General features: G+C 40.9%; 1 protein-coding gene across 1 annotated transcript; it reads right to left on the reverse strand.

Moving 5' to 3' along the window:
• Positions 1-465: 465 nt before the first annotated feature.
• LOC137938962 (uncharacterized) lies at positions 466-7,647 on the reverse strand. Its single transcript, XM_068784094.1, is given in 8 exon segments — positions 466-1,243; positions 2,866-2,959; positions 3,139-3,200; positions 3,203-3,220; positions 3,813-3,864; positions 4,005-4,162; positions 4,497-4,587; positions 6,865-7,647. Coding segments are annotated over 8 exon segments (1,776 nt in total). The 5' UTR covers positions 7,567-7,647; the 3' UTR covers positions 466-644.
• Between the last annotated feature and the right edge of the window lie 10,563 nt (positions 7,648-18,210).

Raw genomic sequence — 18,210 nt, forward strand, 5'->3', positions numbered from 1 at the left:
GTATATTATATAAGGATGTAGGAGAGGGGTATTTCTATTTTTCTAGTCCCTTCTTTCTTTTTCCCCGAATTGAGCAACCTTTCTCACACCGCTTTTTATCTCCCCATTCTATTTCTCTTCTTCCTACTTCATTTCCATCTTCTCATATCTATTTTCTCTTTTTTTAATATGGTATCAGAGCAATAGTTCGGGCTTGGGAGTTCTTCGACCTCTCCAAGAAGGGTGTTCTTCAAAATTCTGTTCTACTGATTTAATAAAGGTTAGATGTTTCCCATATTTCTTTTCATATCCGTCAAAATAATTGTTACCATTGCTCATTGAGTTACTTATCATGTTGTTCCTACCCAGAACCCAAAGAGGAGTTCTCACCTAAACTAGGGAGACATCTTTACTAAACCCCATAGGAGACATGAACATATTATTCTATCTAGCAAGTTAGAACTGTTAAATATTTATGCTGCGGCATTCGATTCAATAGACGGACACGTTGTAATTATTGTTAAGCTCAATCCACTCAACAGCCAATGGCTTGAGCAAAAGTACATTTCATACAGAAGATGCAGGAACTCGATCAGAGCACCAAGCAAAACCAAAAGAAACAAGTCCCCGGAGCAGAGCTCTGAGTCCCACTATTCCGTCTTTCATCAAATTGAAAGACCCAAATTTTGAAACGTTTTAATCTTCCCTCCATATCCAGCGGTCACAATCACCATTCCCTGGGCTGATCGCACATTATTATAACTGCCATTTCTCTTAGGGATCTTCTTGTCATTGGTTGTTCTCGACAATAACAGCTTTTCTTCAGGCGATGTCATGGATACCCCATCGGAGAAATGACTGGTATCTGGATTGTACGTGGTGTGGGGAAGTGGTAAGCAACCACAACATCCATACTGTAAAGAAGGGCTCCCATGTCCATTTGTCTCTGCTGATTCCACGGTGTAAGATGCAGAACTTCCTCTTCCATGTTGTTCACTGTTAGAAGCAGAACTTCCTCTTCCAAGTTGTTCACTGTTACAAAATTCTTGAGGACGGGGGATGCTGGGCCAAGGAATAGCCACTGATACATCTTGACAGTGGAAATGTTCATATGACCTAGTTATGTTGATCCCTTTTCCTCTACTTGGCCAGGAATCACTGTCATATCTCCATACATAGACACGAGAATCTTCACTTGCACAGACCACATACTTGCCATTCGTAGTCAATGCAGCAGATATTTGGTTGCTAGTGTTGCGAAATCCTGCACGGAAAGCCACCAGGTAAGCTTTAAAGGAAGAAATGGCTATGACACCATAACTGAGTTTAACAATTCAGATCAGCAGAGATAAGGTTAGCCTATCGTTTCCGTCACCAGCCTATTATTGAAATCAATTTGAAAATACTTGTAGAGACCATGCATAGCAACCAGAAGTAGCCAAGATACATCAATGCCACATGGCATTTTGTTTTGAAAAGTTAATTCCACATTTCATATTAAACATCTACTTGTGTGACATCTAAAGACACGAGTCAGGCACTCATACATGCAGTACTGCAAATTATAGTGTAAACAATTAATATCGTTCTTTCAGTAGACTATATATAGTATCACTATATTATTAGTTACCTTATCAGTCAAAAAATCACCTACAAATACAGATGAATGACATTGTCTTAATTACAAGATGGCCAAGCTAAGCTATAAACTTACACACAGCTATGTTTATCTAGGCAGGATGAGTATCCAAAACATACAAATAAATTGTAATATTGGCCTGTGTAGACAAGAAAACCTTCCTGCACTATGTTACCTCTCACAAATAACATATACCTCAATGTGCACGTGTACAGAGTACAGACTGTCCAACCATATACTATACTCAAACTTCACATCGAGATTACACTTTTTGGTTTGTGTTTAGCTCCAAGATGTTATACTGTATTAAAAATAAATTCCACTGTGAACAGATAAAAGAAGTTATAGAGCTGATTTCAAATTCTATTTTTAACTTGGACTGTTTTCTTTCACATCTTCTGCAAAGAACATTGTTTAAAATCTGCCGAAAAAATGCCCAATCTCTTCAAGCATATCAAGGAACCAAATGTAGTAAAAAAAAGAGTGAATGTTTGATCAGTAACATCGCTCATTCTCAGAAGTGATCGCATTAGAGTCAATAATGGCTTGTGCGTTGCTATTCCAATAGTTGGAAGAATGTTAGGTAACTTGATTAGTTTATAGCACTGGCTATTTATTTAAACCGCACTTACTATGTTTACTGGGTTTTGTATTCTCATATGGACTTCTATATCACAGGAAGAACAGAAACTTGACGCTCCTATCCTTATTAGAGTCACTCCCTCTCTCTCTACTCCTACTTATCTATTCCTTTTTCTCTGTTCCTCTCTAATTTCAGAGCCTTCCTGTCCCCTTCTTTTCTACACAAGTCCTCTTCTCTCATATTTTTCTCTTCCTTTTATCAAATCATGCATTACAAAGCCCTAATATTAAGTTAAAATTTTAGTATTTTTGGGGTGGCTCCCATTCCTTGATTCAAAGAGCTCATCCATGACTCTAAAATTAGGACTCGTTTTTTTGTTTCAACAATGCCATTATCAAATTGAAAGAGATTTTTGTACTAGTAATGTTCTGCATGTTTTGGTTCTCTCCCAACCAGTAAACTAGGATTAAGAAAGCCTACATCCAGTAAAAACAATAGTCACATTTGTGGCAGAAACCTTTGAATGGAACTCTTTCTGGAGAACAGGTTTTGGTGTTCAGTAGAGGTGTTGCTTTATTATGACAACCATTACCCACAACCTAGAAGAAGATTTATGGAATAAGATACTGCAGATCATCAAAGCATAAATGATCTTAACAGTTACCTTTAAATTTGTGAACAAGATCAACTCCATCCAGAACCCTGATCCGTGAATCTGCAGACGTTACCAGTACTTCTGAGGAACTTCCTGGGGCAAACTGTTCAATAATTGACACCAACTGACAATATGCTCAGATGTAGCAGTGCACTTAAAGAAACTCAGAGATCCGTGAATATTGAGATAGTCATTAATGTCACTAAATTGCAACATATTATAACCAGCAAGACCAAATGAAATTAAAATAACATAAAATAAAATCTAACCTAATATTGATACCTGGAAACCAGTGATCCTCTTCGCTTGTGATTTCTTTTTCTTGTTCTGGAGATTTATTTGACTTTCTGATGAAGCTTATTGTCTGACATACAAGACAAAGTGGTGACGTGAGGCACATATTTCATAAACATAATCACATTGAAAAGATAATATAAGTAGCAGCTTCACTAAGAGGCAAATGTCCATGTGGATCCAGTGTTTGCAAAAGCTCCTCTACTAATTAACCATGGAAGAGTAAATGAGCTAAAGAATGTTTAAACACGCACTCCAACTAGCTTGAACATATGACAGCTATGATAGCAATAGGTAGCATAGGATAATAACAGAATATAATGGAATCTTCAAATCAATCTAAAGTAATTTACATAGGAGGACATAAAAAATAAGAGAAAAAAAAAAAAGAAAAATCCAGCAAGTAGTCATTGTGCTCAAATTCAGAGCAGTGACACAAGATGATCTCAAAAACATTTTGATCATCATTTTCAAAAAAAAAAAAAAAAGATGATCTCAAAAAAAACAAATGAATAGAGGGGTAACTAACTCTAATTACCAGAGAAAGCTATTGTATTAGTTTGATGGGGAATTCTTAACAGTTCAAGTAAAAAACAGCAAACAGAAGATTTTATTTTATTTATTTATTTATTTATTTATTTTTGAATGCTTACGGATAATACCTGATGTGTTGTACAAATGACAACTTCCATTGTGCAAACCAACGAATGCCCCCTTCAAAAGCCAACAGATTGAATTCCTTGAGAATTGGAGAACATAACAAAAAGCTATACTCAAGAAGAACTATTTGTTTCAGATTGAAATTATAGTTATTGAACAGAAGAAATAAAAGGTGTCACAGAACCAAAGCAGACCTTGCCATCTGGCGTGTAACAAGCAGCAGTCACCATTTCATGAAGATCATTCCAGTCAACCACTTGACGATCTGGAATACTCCATATGCGGACCTTTGAGTCTAGGGAACCACTGATGAAGTATCTGTCATCAACAGGATTGAACTGGATGCAAGTGACTGAAAAAAACACACAAAATTTAAAACGTGAAGGAGTAGGTGACATGAGAAGAATCGAAATTTTGAAATGCACTGGTTCTGAAAACAATTGCAGAAATCAATACAGGATTGTGAGAGCCAAATGTAGCCAAACTCTAACAGTTGGCTCAAAATAGCTTACAGTTCTAAGAATCATTAATAAAGTCATGCTGAACCAATACCTACTAAATTCAGGCTCTTAAGGAACTGAAATACTTCCTCCATATGATTCTTGAACGAGCCAAGTTTCTAACTCATAAATGTGATCAACATAATCAATTCAGAAAGAAAAGTCATAGAACCATAAAATACACACCGTAATCTCTGTGGAAAAACACCTTCAAACAACATCTGGAAGACATGTGCCAAAGCCTCACTGTCTTGTCCATTGAAGATGAAAGCAGATACTGGAAAAAGCAAGAATACAATAGTTCTATTAAGAGCAAGAACTGGCTTTCTGAATGCACATAAAACATCGATTCAGACCACCTGAATACTAGAAAAGTTTACCTAACAAAAAATATAAAATCACAACCTGAAGGAATATTAAACAGGACAAAGGTAAAACTAATCACAAGTGTAGAAAAGGGGAACAACACAAATAATATAAAAAAGAGTTAAGGAACTATTAGCCAAACTAACAAAATGCACAAAGACTTCTCTTTCTCGCAATAAAGACACTTGTATGAAGCTGTCACATGATGACACAATAACTATGCATTAATATTCAGTAATCTTTGCCTGATTGTGCTTAAGATAAAAATTCACCATTAGTGTTAGATCCTTAACAAAACTGTGATTGTGTCATTGAGTCAACCACATGAACCCTTCTCCACCATTCTGCTCTATCAATTCTTAGCTACACAGTTGTGTATCATTTTTCAAGTCTTTCCACACCACTTCCACCCATGTCACTTTCTGTCACCACCATCCCTAAGAGTTTTGATGGGAATTTGACCAAACCCTCTACAAAATTAGTGAATGATAAATGCTTTTAAATAAGAAAAAAATAATCTTCTACAATATGACTACATCATGGTATATCATGGTTTAGGCTTCGCCCACTTTGTGACTATTGCTGAATCCCTTCCCACAAATTAGGAGTGGCAACAGAGCTTGAAAACGAGGTCAGTCTCTGAAGCAGAAGTCAAAGAGGCCACCACAGGATGTCTTACTAGCCTGCCAAAGCCTGCTAACTGTCTAACATGTTATCAAAATCAAGCAATCCCTCTGACTTTATCAAGAGGTACAAAATCCTGCTCCCAAAAATGGGCCCAGATCCTAAGAGTCCATCATCATTCCTTTCAGTGGATTTTTAATATATTTATGTCCAACATTTGCCAGTTCATTTTCAAAAGATTACTGGTCAAATCCCCTGGACCACCCATTTTTCCATTCCATCAGTTGTTATTTAACCCAAAGAATCTCTTCCTCATTTCCAACTTTCAAATTCCTCAAGCCTATAAAAGATTCTAGATGCCCAACTCATCGTCCTCTCTATGAGAGGGTCTGAAGAAAATTCCAATCGAACATACGGGCTCTAACCCCATCTCTCCAAGATTTTATTCCCCTTGAAGGCATGATGGTGGAAACTCAACAGAATTCATGAGCTATATTAGCTTCCCAAAAAGGCATGAGTTACGCATAAAAGATCATGATCTTTTTTGCACCTTCCTCAATGAGAAATTTCATATATATTAATGCCTAGGAGTCTAACGTATCGTCTCATCTGAAGCAAAATCTTCTATCATAAATTTTGAATTAGTAGCAATGTATCCTTCAACTCTCTTTCAGAAGGCCTGAATTAACCATCAAAGACCATAATCAACTTGCAAGTTTCCATCATTGCCTAAAAGGGCATTAAATTTCATGAAAACAGAAAGAAAGTCTTCACTATATTTTTTATAACCAGGAAAATTCTCGACAAACTCTCTTTTAGAGGACTTCCAGACTCAATAACAACTCCAGTTCTAGTGCTACTAAAATCTTGTTAACTAGTGTTAAAAATTTATATGTGATCCATACATATCTCTTAGTAGTGAAAGATTTACTGGATTCCATTTCTCGGAGTTGCAATATTGATCGCAAGGAACTTACTTCTTATAGGTAGACAAGTACTGGAAAAACTCAATAGACAGTAGTCCACCTCAAGAAATATGCGAATGAGCCATCTTTAAAGCTAATGTGCTACATGGTTGAACTATTTTATAGTATACAAGTTTTGCATGGTATCATGCTAGTCAATTGTAAATTACGTTTTTTTTTTTTTTTTTTTTTTTGAGGTTTTTACTTTCACAGCAAATTGAGTATTCTACCCACTAAATATAAATGAATCATGCAAGCCACAAAGAGAATAAACAGGTGTTTTTTGGGCAAATCCCCTGAAGGAATCCTTGAAGGTATTCCAAGTGCATGTTGTTGGATTAGATCAAACAGAACTCATCCTCACTTCCATAATTGTGTAACATGCCTTGAATGGTGAAAAAACCTTTGCTATCAATCACCAAGTAAGGAAGCCGCCACTTTCGCAATTCATGATCTTCATTCGCCCAAAGCAATTAATTTGTTATATCTAACAAGCAACATGAGATATGCAAGACAAATTCATGTCATCCATCAGTTCCTCTATCCATGTCACTGATTTTTAAAGTGCAGTACAGAGCAAAACAAGTGTTAGAACTAACCTCAGACTTGGACCAAGAAAGGTCGAGCACATCAGCAAGGTGACCTTGAAGAAAGCAAACAGGCTTCTCAGAAAGAGCAAAAACATTTTCGGGCACAATAACATGGTCGCAGCTTGCAGATTTCCTACTATAAGATAGTTTCCCTCTTTTCTTCTTCTCCAAATGGTTGGAATCCCCATTGGCAGATAGAAGAGTTGGTTCTGGTGAGCCGTTGACCACTGAGAAAGAATTTGGATTCCCTTCTTCCATTCTTTCTATCAACAAATCGCCTCTTCTCTCAGATTCAATGACCTGCCAGATGTGAATAACACGGTCTTCCCCAGCACTAGCAAGGTACTGCCCATCCAAGCTGAACTTAATGCTCCAAATGGATCCACTATGAGCTTGGATCTCTTGACTCATATAGAACGCAGAGGGCTCCGGACAGCTAAAGCACGCACTGAAGACTCCGGTGAAATTTGTCCTCTGACTGATCGCAGATGGGTACTGATCGTCTAAGACTTCAGTATAGTACCCGTCTAAGAGCTCAGTATCGGAATTACTCCGGGAGAACTCCGACCAGTCGGGAGTCCTCATACCTTCATAAATTTCTCTGGCACTTGAGTTTGGTCCCAGGCTGGAGTTCGGAGAGCTAACCGCGAGTTCTGAATGTTCCGACGGCGTCCGGCGGCCCTGGTAAATATCCGAACCGGAAGGCCTCATGGTAAGACGATTTCCGCGGTGGAGAAGTAACAGCAATTGTGGGTAGCAGAAAATAATTTAGTCGGTACATATTCGAAGAAAGGCGCGTTAATTTTGGGAACGAAGCTTCCATGAAAAGTCTCAGAGTCAGGAATCCACCCAGAAGTAAACCTCGATAAAGCTAGGTGCCTCCTCCGAGTCACAGCAAAACTTTTCAAAGATACTGTATTTGTATCCGCTGCAATGGGAATACCCAGATAGGCATGTTAATTTTTCATAAGAGAATAAATACGCTCTGAGAATTTTTGTCCAAGTTCATCTTTTGACGTCAGAGGATCCAGACTCATTGGCCCCTGCGACAGTAACGTCTGGTCGGCGTGCAATATTAATTTGGTGAACCCATTATTGAGATCAACTTTAGTCTGAACTGTCAGATACTCTTAACATTTGAATCAGAGAGAAACTTCTCTTCACTCTGGGAGACTCCACAGACTGGTTCGTCTGACAGAATCAAACATGACGCGTTTGTCGACTGCTACTGTGGTCTGCGCACTCTCCATCTCACACAAGAGCTATCAGTGGCAAAGCCATGATCAGCCTGGGCTACTAAGGACTGCTATAGACCGGAAATAATACATCGAAACCCGGAGAGAGAGGTAGCAGCATATTGCATAGGGAAGAGGAGACCCATGCGGGAAGGGACTTAAACCAGGCCTGAGACTCACATGGGTGAATCATGAATGAACAAGGATTCGACTGTGCTGTGTGATGGAGCGTTTCTCGAGCCAGGGCAATGGCTATTAGGCAACAGCAGAACGGGGACTAGTCATTTCCGACTCTCCATTGCTGGTTTATAGCGCGAGGGAGGGGGGTGAAGGGATTTCTAAACAGTGGCAACGGCATGGGTTTGCTGCTTGCTTTGCCCTCTGTGCTAACAGACTCTAAACAGGCATAGTACGATGTAGCGGCCAAGCTAAGTTACAAAGTAAAAAACAAAAAAAAAGAGTTTATTGAATGATTGATAAAATGGTAAAACCCCCATTATATAGGGTAAGCAACAACCTTCTGTTTTGTGAAGGTTTAACCCATTACAACTGTTACTAAAAGCAATGACAATAAAGTAGAGGGTAACCACGAAAGAGACAAGATTTATGTAGTTCGGCAAATTGCCTACGTCCTCGAGAGCTGCAGACGATTTTTCTTAATTGAAGAATCACGATACAATAGAGAGAGCCTGGAACCCTCTCTGTCACCAGCGTCAGCGGGTCACACAGTGCTATGTTACAACAAGTCCCGAGAGTTTTTCTGGAAGCTTCTCTGTTCTGTAAGTCCCGAACCTTCTCTATTCATGCAGCACCATTGAAACTTCACTCGACGGCAGCAGCGTCGGAGTACCGAGCTGCTCTGTTTCTGGACAGCAACGTCGAAGTCCCGAGAGCTTATCTCTTCTGGCAGCGGCATCGCTCTCAAGCTTCTCTCTGTAAGTGTTGTCCTGGCGAGAGTCCCACGGCCTCCCTCTACTTCTTCTTACAGCAGAGCACAACGACGACGATCCAGTAGACCCGAGAGAGTTTTTTACTCTATATCTCACAGCGGCACACCCAATGACGGAGATGCAGAAGTCCAGATGAGTTCCTGTATTTATGTAAGTCCCGAGGGGGATGATAAATCAGCAGGAGGGAGATTTAATTTTTCCTTGAGTGTTGCACATGCCAAACACATAACAAAGAAACACTGAAATGCCCTCCATGTTTTGCACTACCGATGTGGGCCAGACTCCACAATACTCAACAATTCTCTCACTTAGAGACTGATACACCCACTGTATTGTCCTCTTCCTCAAACATGATATCCTCTACCTCTATAACTCACTGCCCATGTCTACATACTAGAAGACCAACTGAAGTTGCACACAACTTCAGTTTCTCAAGTGTAACACCCTTTGTCAACATATTAGCAGGGTTCTTACTTCCACAAATTTTCTCAAGTAACAATTGTCCGTCATCTAACAATGATCATATAAAATGATACCTGATCTGAATGTGCTTAGTTTTGGAATGAAATGCTAGGTTCTTGGCAAAGAATATGACACTCTGACTATTGCTATAGAGAGTGCCATTTTGATTCTTTTTGCCCAATTCCTCCAAGAAACCCTGTAGCCAGATCATCTCTTTTGCAACTTTTGATGCTGCAATGTACTCAACTTCTGTAGTAGACAAAAAAACTGTTTTTTGTAGATTTGAACCCCATGAAACTGCAGTACCACCCAAAGTGTAAACAAACCCTGTGGTACTTTTTCTGCTATCAATATCTCCAGCTAAATCAGCATCAACATAGCCCCTCACCTCTAAGCTCTCTCCTGAGAAACACAAGCACGTTTCTGAGGAGCCTTTTTAAGTACCTCAGAATCCACTTCACTGTTTCCCAATGTCGTTTTCCTGGGTTAGTCATGTATCTACTCACAACTCCCACTGCATGGGCAATATCCGGTCTAGTGCAAACCATAGCATACATAAGTGAACCAATGGCTGAGGCATAAGGAACCTTACTCATGTAATCTTGTTCCTCCTCTGACTTGGATGACTGATCCTTACTGAGTCTAAAGTGATTGCCCAAAGGTGTGCCAACTGGTTTGGCCTTGTCCATATTGAACCTGTTGAGTACCCTTTTCACATACTGAACCTGTTGAGTACCCTTTTCACATACTCAGCCTGTGAGAGTCTCAAAGTGCCTCTGACTCTGTCTCTGACAATTCTCATACCAAGGATTTGCTTCGCAGCTCCCAAATACTTCATTGCAAAGTGTTATGACATCTACTTCTTTAGATTATTGATTTCATCAATACTAGCCCCTGCAATAAGCATATCATCCACATACAGCAACAGAATAATGTAAGAATTGTCAAAATACCTGACATAGCAACGGTGATCTGCCTGACATCTGATGTACCCTGCACTGCATATAAAGCTGTCAAATTTCTTGAACCACTGTCTAAGAGCTTGCTTCAGGCCATACAAGCTCTTCTTCAGTGTCCAAACTGAACTTTCCTTTCCCTGTACTGCAAACCCCTCAGGTTGGTGCATGTAGATATTTTCTTCAAGGTCTCCATCAAGAAAGGTTGTCTTCACATCTAACTGCTCAAGAAATAAATCTTCAGTAACAACCATGGACAATACTAACTTGATGGTTGTGATCTTCACTATAGGAGAGAAGATCTCAGAGTAATCAATACTCGGCTTCTGCCAAAAGCCTTTTACAACAAGTCTAGCCTTGTACCTCTTACTACCATCATGCTCAGTTTTCACCCGGTACACCCACTTGTTGTACAATGCCTTCTTCCCTGGTGGAAGTTCTGTCAACTCCCATGTCTGATTCCCTAACAGGGAATCCATCTCATCCTTCATGGCCAACTCCCACTTGCTAGAATTTTTATCTTGCAAGGTTTCTTCGTAACTCTGCGGTTCTCCACCATCTGTCAACAGAATATAATTCAAAGTAGGTGAAAAAAGTTGTGGAGGCCGAATAGTCCTAACTAACCTGCGAACTGTAGCTACAGGAGTGGACAACTCTGGATCAAACTACGGAATAATAGGAATGGGTGCATTGGATCCACTCTCCCCATCACTCACATCTCTGCACTACACTGTGGGCTCGGTAGGTCATCAAATCTCACGAACTCGGACTCCTGAGGAGTTTGCTTCAGCAACTGTGCTGAACTTGTCCTTGTATACAATCTTCTCATTGAAAATCACATTCATGTTTCTTATAATCTTCCGAACCTGATCATCCTCGAAACGATAGCCAAATGCCTCATCTTCATAGCCAATGAAATAACATTTCTTTGACTTAGCCTCAAGTTTACTACGAGCATTAGAATCAATAAGAACATAAGAAAGACAGTCAAAAGTTTTAAGGTGAAAATTTTTTACCTCTTTCCATCCAGGCCTCCTTAGGCAATCCACAATCCACCGGAACTGATGACCCTCTGTTTATCAAATAGACTTTAGTACTGACTGCATCTGCCCCAAAAGTAGGTGGTAATCCAGCGTGTAGCCTCATGCTTCTAGCACGCTCATTTATGGTTCTATTCATACGTTCAACAACTCCATTTTGTTGTGGTGTCCAAGGAATGGTCTTCTCCATTCTGATACCCAAAGTTGCACAATATTCCTTGAACCCGCCATCAATATACTCACCACCATTATAAGACCTCAAACATTTTAGTTTCAAACTTGTCTCTATCTTAACCATGGCCTTCCAAATTTTGAACACATTAAATACTTCACATTTATGTTTCAAAAAATAAACTCATACCTTCCTGCTGTGATCATCAATGAACGTGACATAGTAACGAAAACCTCCAAGGGATGCCACCGGGGAAAGTCCCCACACATCTGTGTGTACAATGTCCAGTTTTTCTGCCTTCAGTATTCTACCACTTTTCAAGAAACTAACCTTCTTTTGTTTTCCCATAATGCAACTATCACGCATACTGAGATCTAGCGATTTCAATTATGTTAGCTTGCCTCTGGATAGAAGTTCTTTCATGCCCTTCTGACTCATATAGCCAAGCTTGCAATGCCACAAATCTGTTGTGTTTTCTGCAACGGTAGTACCAATAGTGTTATTCAAACCAGTAATCGAATAGAGTGTACCGGTTTCCTTACCCCGAGCTAGTACCAATGCCCCTTTGGTGACTTTCCAGGTGCTATCTGAGAACACCACTGAATGACCACAATCATCAAGCTGCTCAATAGAAATGAGGTTCTTCTTCAACTCAGGAATGTGCCTGGCCTTTTGCAAGGTCCATTTGTTCTTATTGGGGAGTGCAATGTCAATGTCTCCCATCCCCATCACGTTCAAAGCCTCTCCATCAGCCAGATACACTTTCCCAAAGTCACCTGCAACATAGTTTTGCATTATCTACCGATGGTAAGATGTATGGAAGGAAGCCCCTGAATCCAGTATCCAGTCATTAACTGGACTATGAACTGCAAGCAATAGTGCATCTTGTACTTCTTCAGTTACCACATTGGCACTATTATTCTCAGTCTTCTTAGGGTTTCTATAGTTCTTCTTTATGTATCCAGGTTTGTCACAATTCCAGCAAGTTGCCTGCTGACTAGTCCTTGACTTGCTCTTGCCCTTGTTCTTTGATTTTGGTCTGTCTCTGTTTGAGTTCCTGTCATGTTATCTCCCCCGAGAATCAACATTTACTGCTGAACTTGAACCCGAGGTCTCGCCTAAATCCCTCCTGCGCACCTCCTCAACCAAAATCAAATCGAGAACATCATCATATTTCAATTTTGATTTACCGGCATAATTACTGACAGCCATTCTCATGGCTTCCCAACTATTTGGCAATGAAGCCAATAGTATCAGTGCACGTATCTCATCATCAAATTCAATTTCAACATACGACAATTGATTTGTGATAATATTAAAATCATTTAGATGTTGTGCAACAAACGTACCATTTGCTATCTTTAAATTGAATAACTTTTTCATCAAATATACTTTGTTATTCGCTGAAGGTTTTTCATACATACCTGACAAAGCCGCTATGAGACCCGCAGTCGTCTTCACCTTGCTGACGTTGTGTGCAACAGATCTCGACAGGGTTAGCCGAATAATCCCTAGAACTTGTCGATCCAACAGATTTCAATCAGCCTCCTCCATTTTTTCTGGTTTCTTCCCCAACAGTGGAAGATGGAGTTTCTTCCCATAGAGGTAGTCCTCTATCTGCATCCTCTAGTATCCAAAATTTGTGTCATCGAACTTCTCGATCCCCGATACCTTCACTTTGTCTCCAGCCATCGTTTTTCCCTTAGACCCGAACCTCGGTTCTGATACCAATTGTTACGAAAAATAATGACAATAAAGTAAACGGTAATCACGAAAAAAACAAGATTTACATGGTTCGTAAAATTGTCTACGTTCACAGAGTTGCAGAGGATTTTTCTTAATTGAGGAATCACAATACAATAGAGAGAGCCTCGAACCCTCTCTGTTCACCAATGTCAACGAGTCACACAGTGTCTCTGTGTTACAGCAAGTCCCGAGAGCTTCTCTGTTCTGTAGTCCTAAACCTTCTCTATTTAGGCAGCACAGTTGAAGCTTCACTTGACGGCAACGGCTTCAGAGTCCCAAGTTGCTCTGTTTTTGGGCAGCAGCATCAAAGTTCCGAGAGTTTATCTCTTCCGGCAGCGGCGTCACTCTCAAGCTTCTCTCTGTAAGCATCGTCCTGGCGAGAGTCCCACGGCCTCCCTCTGGTTCCTCTCACAGTAGCACACAACGACGGTGATCCAGTAGACCCGAGAGAGTTTTTTACTCTGTATCTCACAGCGGCACACCCAGTGACGCAGATGCAGAAGTCCTGAGGGGGATGATAAATCAGTACGAAGGAGATTTAATTTTTCCTTGAGTGTTGCACACGCCAAACACATAAAAAAGAAACGCTTAAATACCCTCCATGTTCTGCATTACCGATGTGGGCCAGACTCCACAGTACTCAACAACAACTACATAATCTCTTTAGTATTAGTATTAAGTTACGTTCTACCCTTATTCTACAAAAGTTACAAAGGCTACACTTTTATGCCTTGCCATCTTTATTTCTTTGATGCCTAACCTTATGGTTTTTCCTAGCCAAGATAACCCTTAGTCAACCTGGCTCTGTCTAGTCTTGGACCTGTGCCCTTGACTCAAGCCATTTGCTCGGCTTGGGAAGCATGGTTCGCCCCCAATGTTGAATTTATGGAAAAGAAAAAAAATTCCATTGACTTAATTGTTTAATCTGACTATATAAACCCCTATTTATAACAGATAAAAGTAGTAGATTTCAATTTCAATTAAACTATCTTTGTCCCAATTACACCCAAACTCTAACACTTAAAATGAGTTCTAACATAATTAAATAACTCAATATAAATAGAAGACTAATATAACTAAAACACCTTTAAACTGAGACGCATGTAAACCTCACTTCCTTCTCTAGAAGACAGCACACGCAAATTATCCCCCTCAAGTTGATGCGTATATATCTTTGATGCCAACTGCCAAATGAGTTGTAGAAGGTTTTGCCACATACTACTCTTGGTCTAAGACAAATATGTCATATATCCACTATTCTTGAGCACTCCATTAGGTGCAGTTAGCGGAAGTTTATTTCCTATCAGAGGCCCTCTAGATTATTCTAGACTATTTCAAGATAGTCACAGGTGACACACGCCACAAAAGATCATACATCTGGGAGGTGTCAATGCCATTAACATACGTAGTAGTAATGTTGGTGGTCAACTCGCTCAAGAGATAAGGAAATCAAAGGAGATCGCCTTTCAAATACCCCAATTTGTCTTTGCCTGAGATATACATCTCAACAACCTAGGTTAGGTTCGAGTCTGGTCCAACTCGAGTCAGGTCACAGTTAAAGCTTTACTCAAAGCTTCAGTCATTCTCGTAGTCATCTTGACTACGAGAAAGGAGATTGAAGGAAATCGTCTTTCAAATACCCCAACTTGTCTTTACCTGAGATGTACATCTCGACAACCTAAGATAGGTCCAAGTCTGGTCTGACCCAAGTCCGGTCCGAGTTGAGCCTTAGTCTGAGTCTTGAGTGGAGTCTGGTCCAAATCTAGTCCAGGTCGAGTTAGTCCAAATCTGGTGTCCGAGAGTCTGAGTTGCTACTCTTCGAAATTAAACCGCGCTCCTAACTTTGAGCGGGTTAATTTCTAACCCTCATCATCCCCCTTTCTGTATTTCTGCAGTCCAAGGAACGCCCTTCTTCCGCTTTGACTCGCCTCTCTCACCTCCCACTCGCTCTTGCCAGGCACCTGTCCCGCCACCGCATGAAGCAATCCCAAGCATCCTCCTTGTGATTTAGCGGGGTGGAGGGAGGAGACGATACCTGAGACGATCCGTTCGGACTATTTCGACTCGAACCCTGGCTATGAGAATTCCAACAATCCACAACCACAGAGTAGATCGGGGAGAACCCGCCATGACCCTCTTCATTTTCTCTGCGTTAGATACAGGGCCATGACCAAGCCTTTCATTGTCCAGAAGCGTGGAGTGTGCCATTTGCTGAGATAAACCAGCGATACATTCCTCCTCGTCGCTCTCTGTCTCTACTGAACTGACCAAAGATTCAACCAGCTAACAGGTAATATTCTTCATATCTCTCCCTTCCTTGCCAATGTGAGAGAGTAAGTCTGAGACAGCCAAAAAAAGAATAACGCCGGAGATGTGTCAAACCAAACCGAAATCCAAGTTCTTCAGCAGCGAAACGATCACCTCCGCCGCAACCAAGGACTAGTGACGGGAAGCCATCGGTGGCGGATCCTTGAGGCACGTCGACCTCCATACGGGTTCCAACGGTTGGGCGTCTCCTCCGGGCGATCTCTTCCACCTTCGTGGTAAAAACTTCTTCACGAAGAAAGAGAAGGTCCCTTTCGGCGACTGGCTTCTCCAACTTGCCGGTGTCCATTGGCTTCGATCGCCCACCAAGCTCGATAACATCGTCGCCCGTCTCGATAATTGCATCGCCTACGCGCTCAAAACGTCGCAGGTGCTTGGAAAATCCTCTTAAGTCCTTTATCTTCGCCGTCAATCTCCAGATCTCGGGGCGAGAGTGCCATAGCTCCATCTACTTCTCCACGGATGACTCTATTCTGTCTGGCTCCCTCTTCTACCGGTTCGGGCACGGCGATGGTGCGTTCAAGAATGCCCGGTTTAAGATCGTAAACCTCATTGTCAAAGCCCTCTATTTATAGAATTACATTTAGAGATTGAAGAAAATCCAATCTTGATCTTCAAAATAGAGGAAACATGTTCTTATAAGCGAGACGGAAGCTGTCGGCGCAGTGGCCGGAGTGGCGAATGGCGGCAGCAGGGTCGACTGATTTCGGCGGCAAATCGGCGACGACAGAAGAGAGAAGGAATATTGGGGGGTTCTGTGCGGCGCCAGCTGGTTGGGGGTGGTCGGCGTTGTGGCGGAGGGGCGAACGGCGGTGATGGCGAAACAGAATCGCGACGAAAACTGCGTCGGGAGAGATGAGTTTGTACAGCACCGGCACTGTGGCCGTCGGAGTGAACGACGTGCGGTGGCTGAGTGCGACTGCGAGCGGCTAAGTGGCGTAGTAGGGGTCAGTCGCTGAGCGACGACTTGCGGCTGGTCGCTTAACGACGGCGTGCGGCTGTCGGGTGCCGATTTTCGGCGGGTGATGGGAGCGGTCGACGGCGAGCGGCAGAGCAGTCGGCGGCGACAGCGGGGTAACGGCGACGGGGATGTCGGGTGAAGTGGTGACGGAAGAGGCAGTTTTGTTTTTTTTTTCAAAAATACCTTCGACGAGACTGCACGGAGAAGGGGAGAGAAAATACCAAGTACGAGCGATGGTAATGGGTTTCTCTAATACCATATAGAATTTAGAAATTAAAAATAATAGTATCGTAACTATTATTGATCAGGTGTAAATTATTTATAGAATTATACATAGAGATTATAGGTAATTAGGACTCTATAATCTGAGTTTATCTCTAATTCAAACACTAGTTATCTTTATCTCTATCATTATATTTATATCTATTATTATATTTATCTCTATCTCTATTAATTGAAACCTCAAAACTTGCCAATACAATTTTGTGTATCGTGTTGGGATACGTGATCACCGTTACCATTGATATGGGTTTCTTGGTGGAGGCACATGGTCATGCAACAAGTTTGACGACCCGCCCTCTAAGAGGAACAATGACGACCTCTAAGAAGGAGAGGACACAAGAGAAATAAAAAAGGAAACTTATATAACCTGTTCTGATACCATGTTGAATTTATAAGAAAAAAAAAAACTTTATTGACTAGAGGATAGTAATAGAGTCCAATTATAATTAAATTACTTTGTCCTAATTACATCCAAAATTTAATACTTAACAAATGGTATTAACATAATTAAATAATTTAACATAAATAGAAGACTAATATAACTAAATAATTTAAACTAAGATTCCTCTAAACCTTCTCCTTATCCGGAAGATAGTTCACGCTAACACCCGTGTCTCCCCCTCCCGCCCCGGCAGCTGCCTCATGTTGCATGCCCCACCAACAGTGGTGCTGCGTGAAGCGTCTGAAGATTTTCTTGGGGTTGTGTATCTGCTTCCCTAACACCAGGACTCCAAAGAAAACAAAGTTGGGAAAATATAGCAGACAAAGCTACTTCAAGATCAACCTGGCCACAGAAAATGCAAGCGAAAACTCGATTATATCAGAAATGACTCATAAATGACGGAGCGAGAGAAGTATTCTTTTTTTTTCTTCATTTATTATTATTGCTAGCCAGTAAAACTTGGCACAAGTACCCATGACGATTCACAATTGTTCACTGGATTTTCCTAGTTTAGTAACTGTATCTACCTTTCATCTTCAGACATCCATAAACCTGTCAACACGGGAGGACAGTGACTTCAACTTTTGCTAAGCTTCCCTATTTGTAACTACTTGGTATCTCGTTTCTTATTCATTCTGCTCAACCTACGACCATGAAGCCTGAAGCCGATTGCCCTCTTGTGTCTTTATTTGAGGCTGTCACATAACAGATTTTGGGGGTTTCCAACTTTGAGCCTATGTATTCGAATTTCAGTGACGATGAACAGTTACGAATCAACCTGATA

This window comes from Aristolochia californica, unplaced genomic scaffold (genome assembly GCF_029961685.1).
Source record: "Aristolochia californica isolate CCGP_79_NKW_82.1479 unplaced genomic scaffold, dmAriCali1.0.hap1 SCAF_8, whole genome shotgun sequence".
Taxonomy (NCBI): domain Eukaryota; kingdom Viridiplantae; phylum Streptophyta; class Magnoliopsida; order Piperales; family Aristolochiaceae; genus Aristolochia; species Aristolochia californica.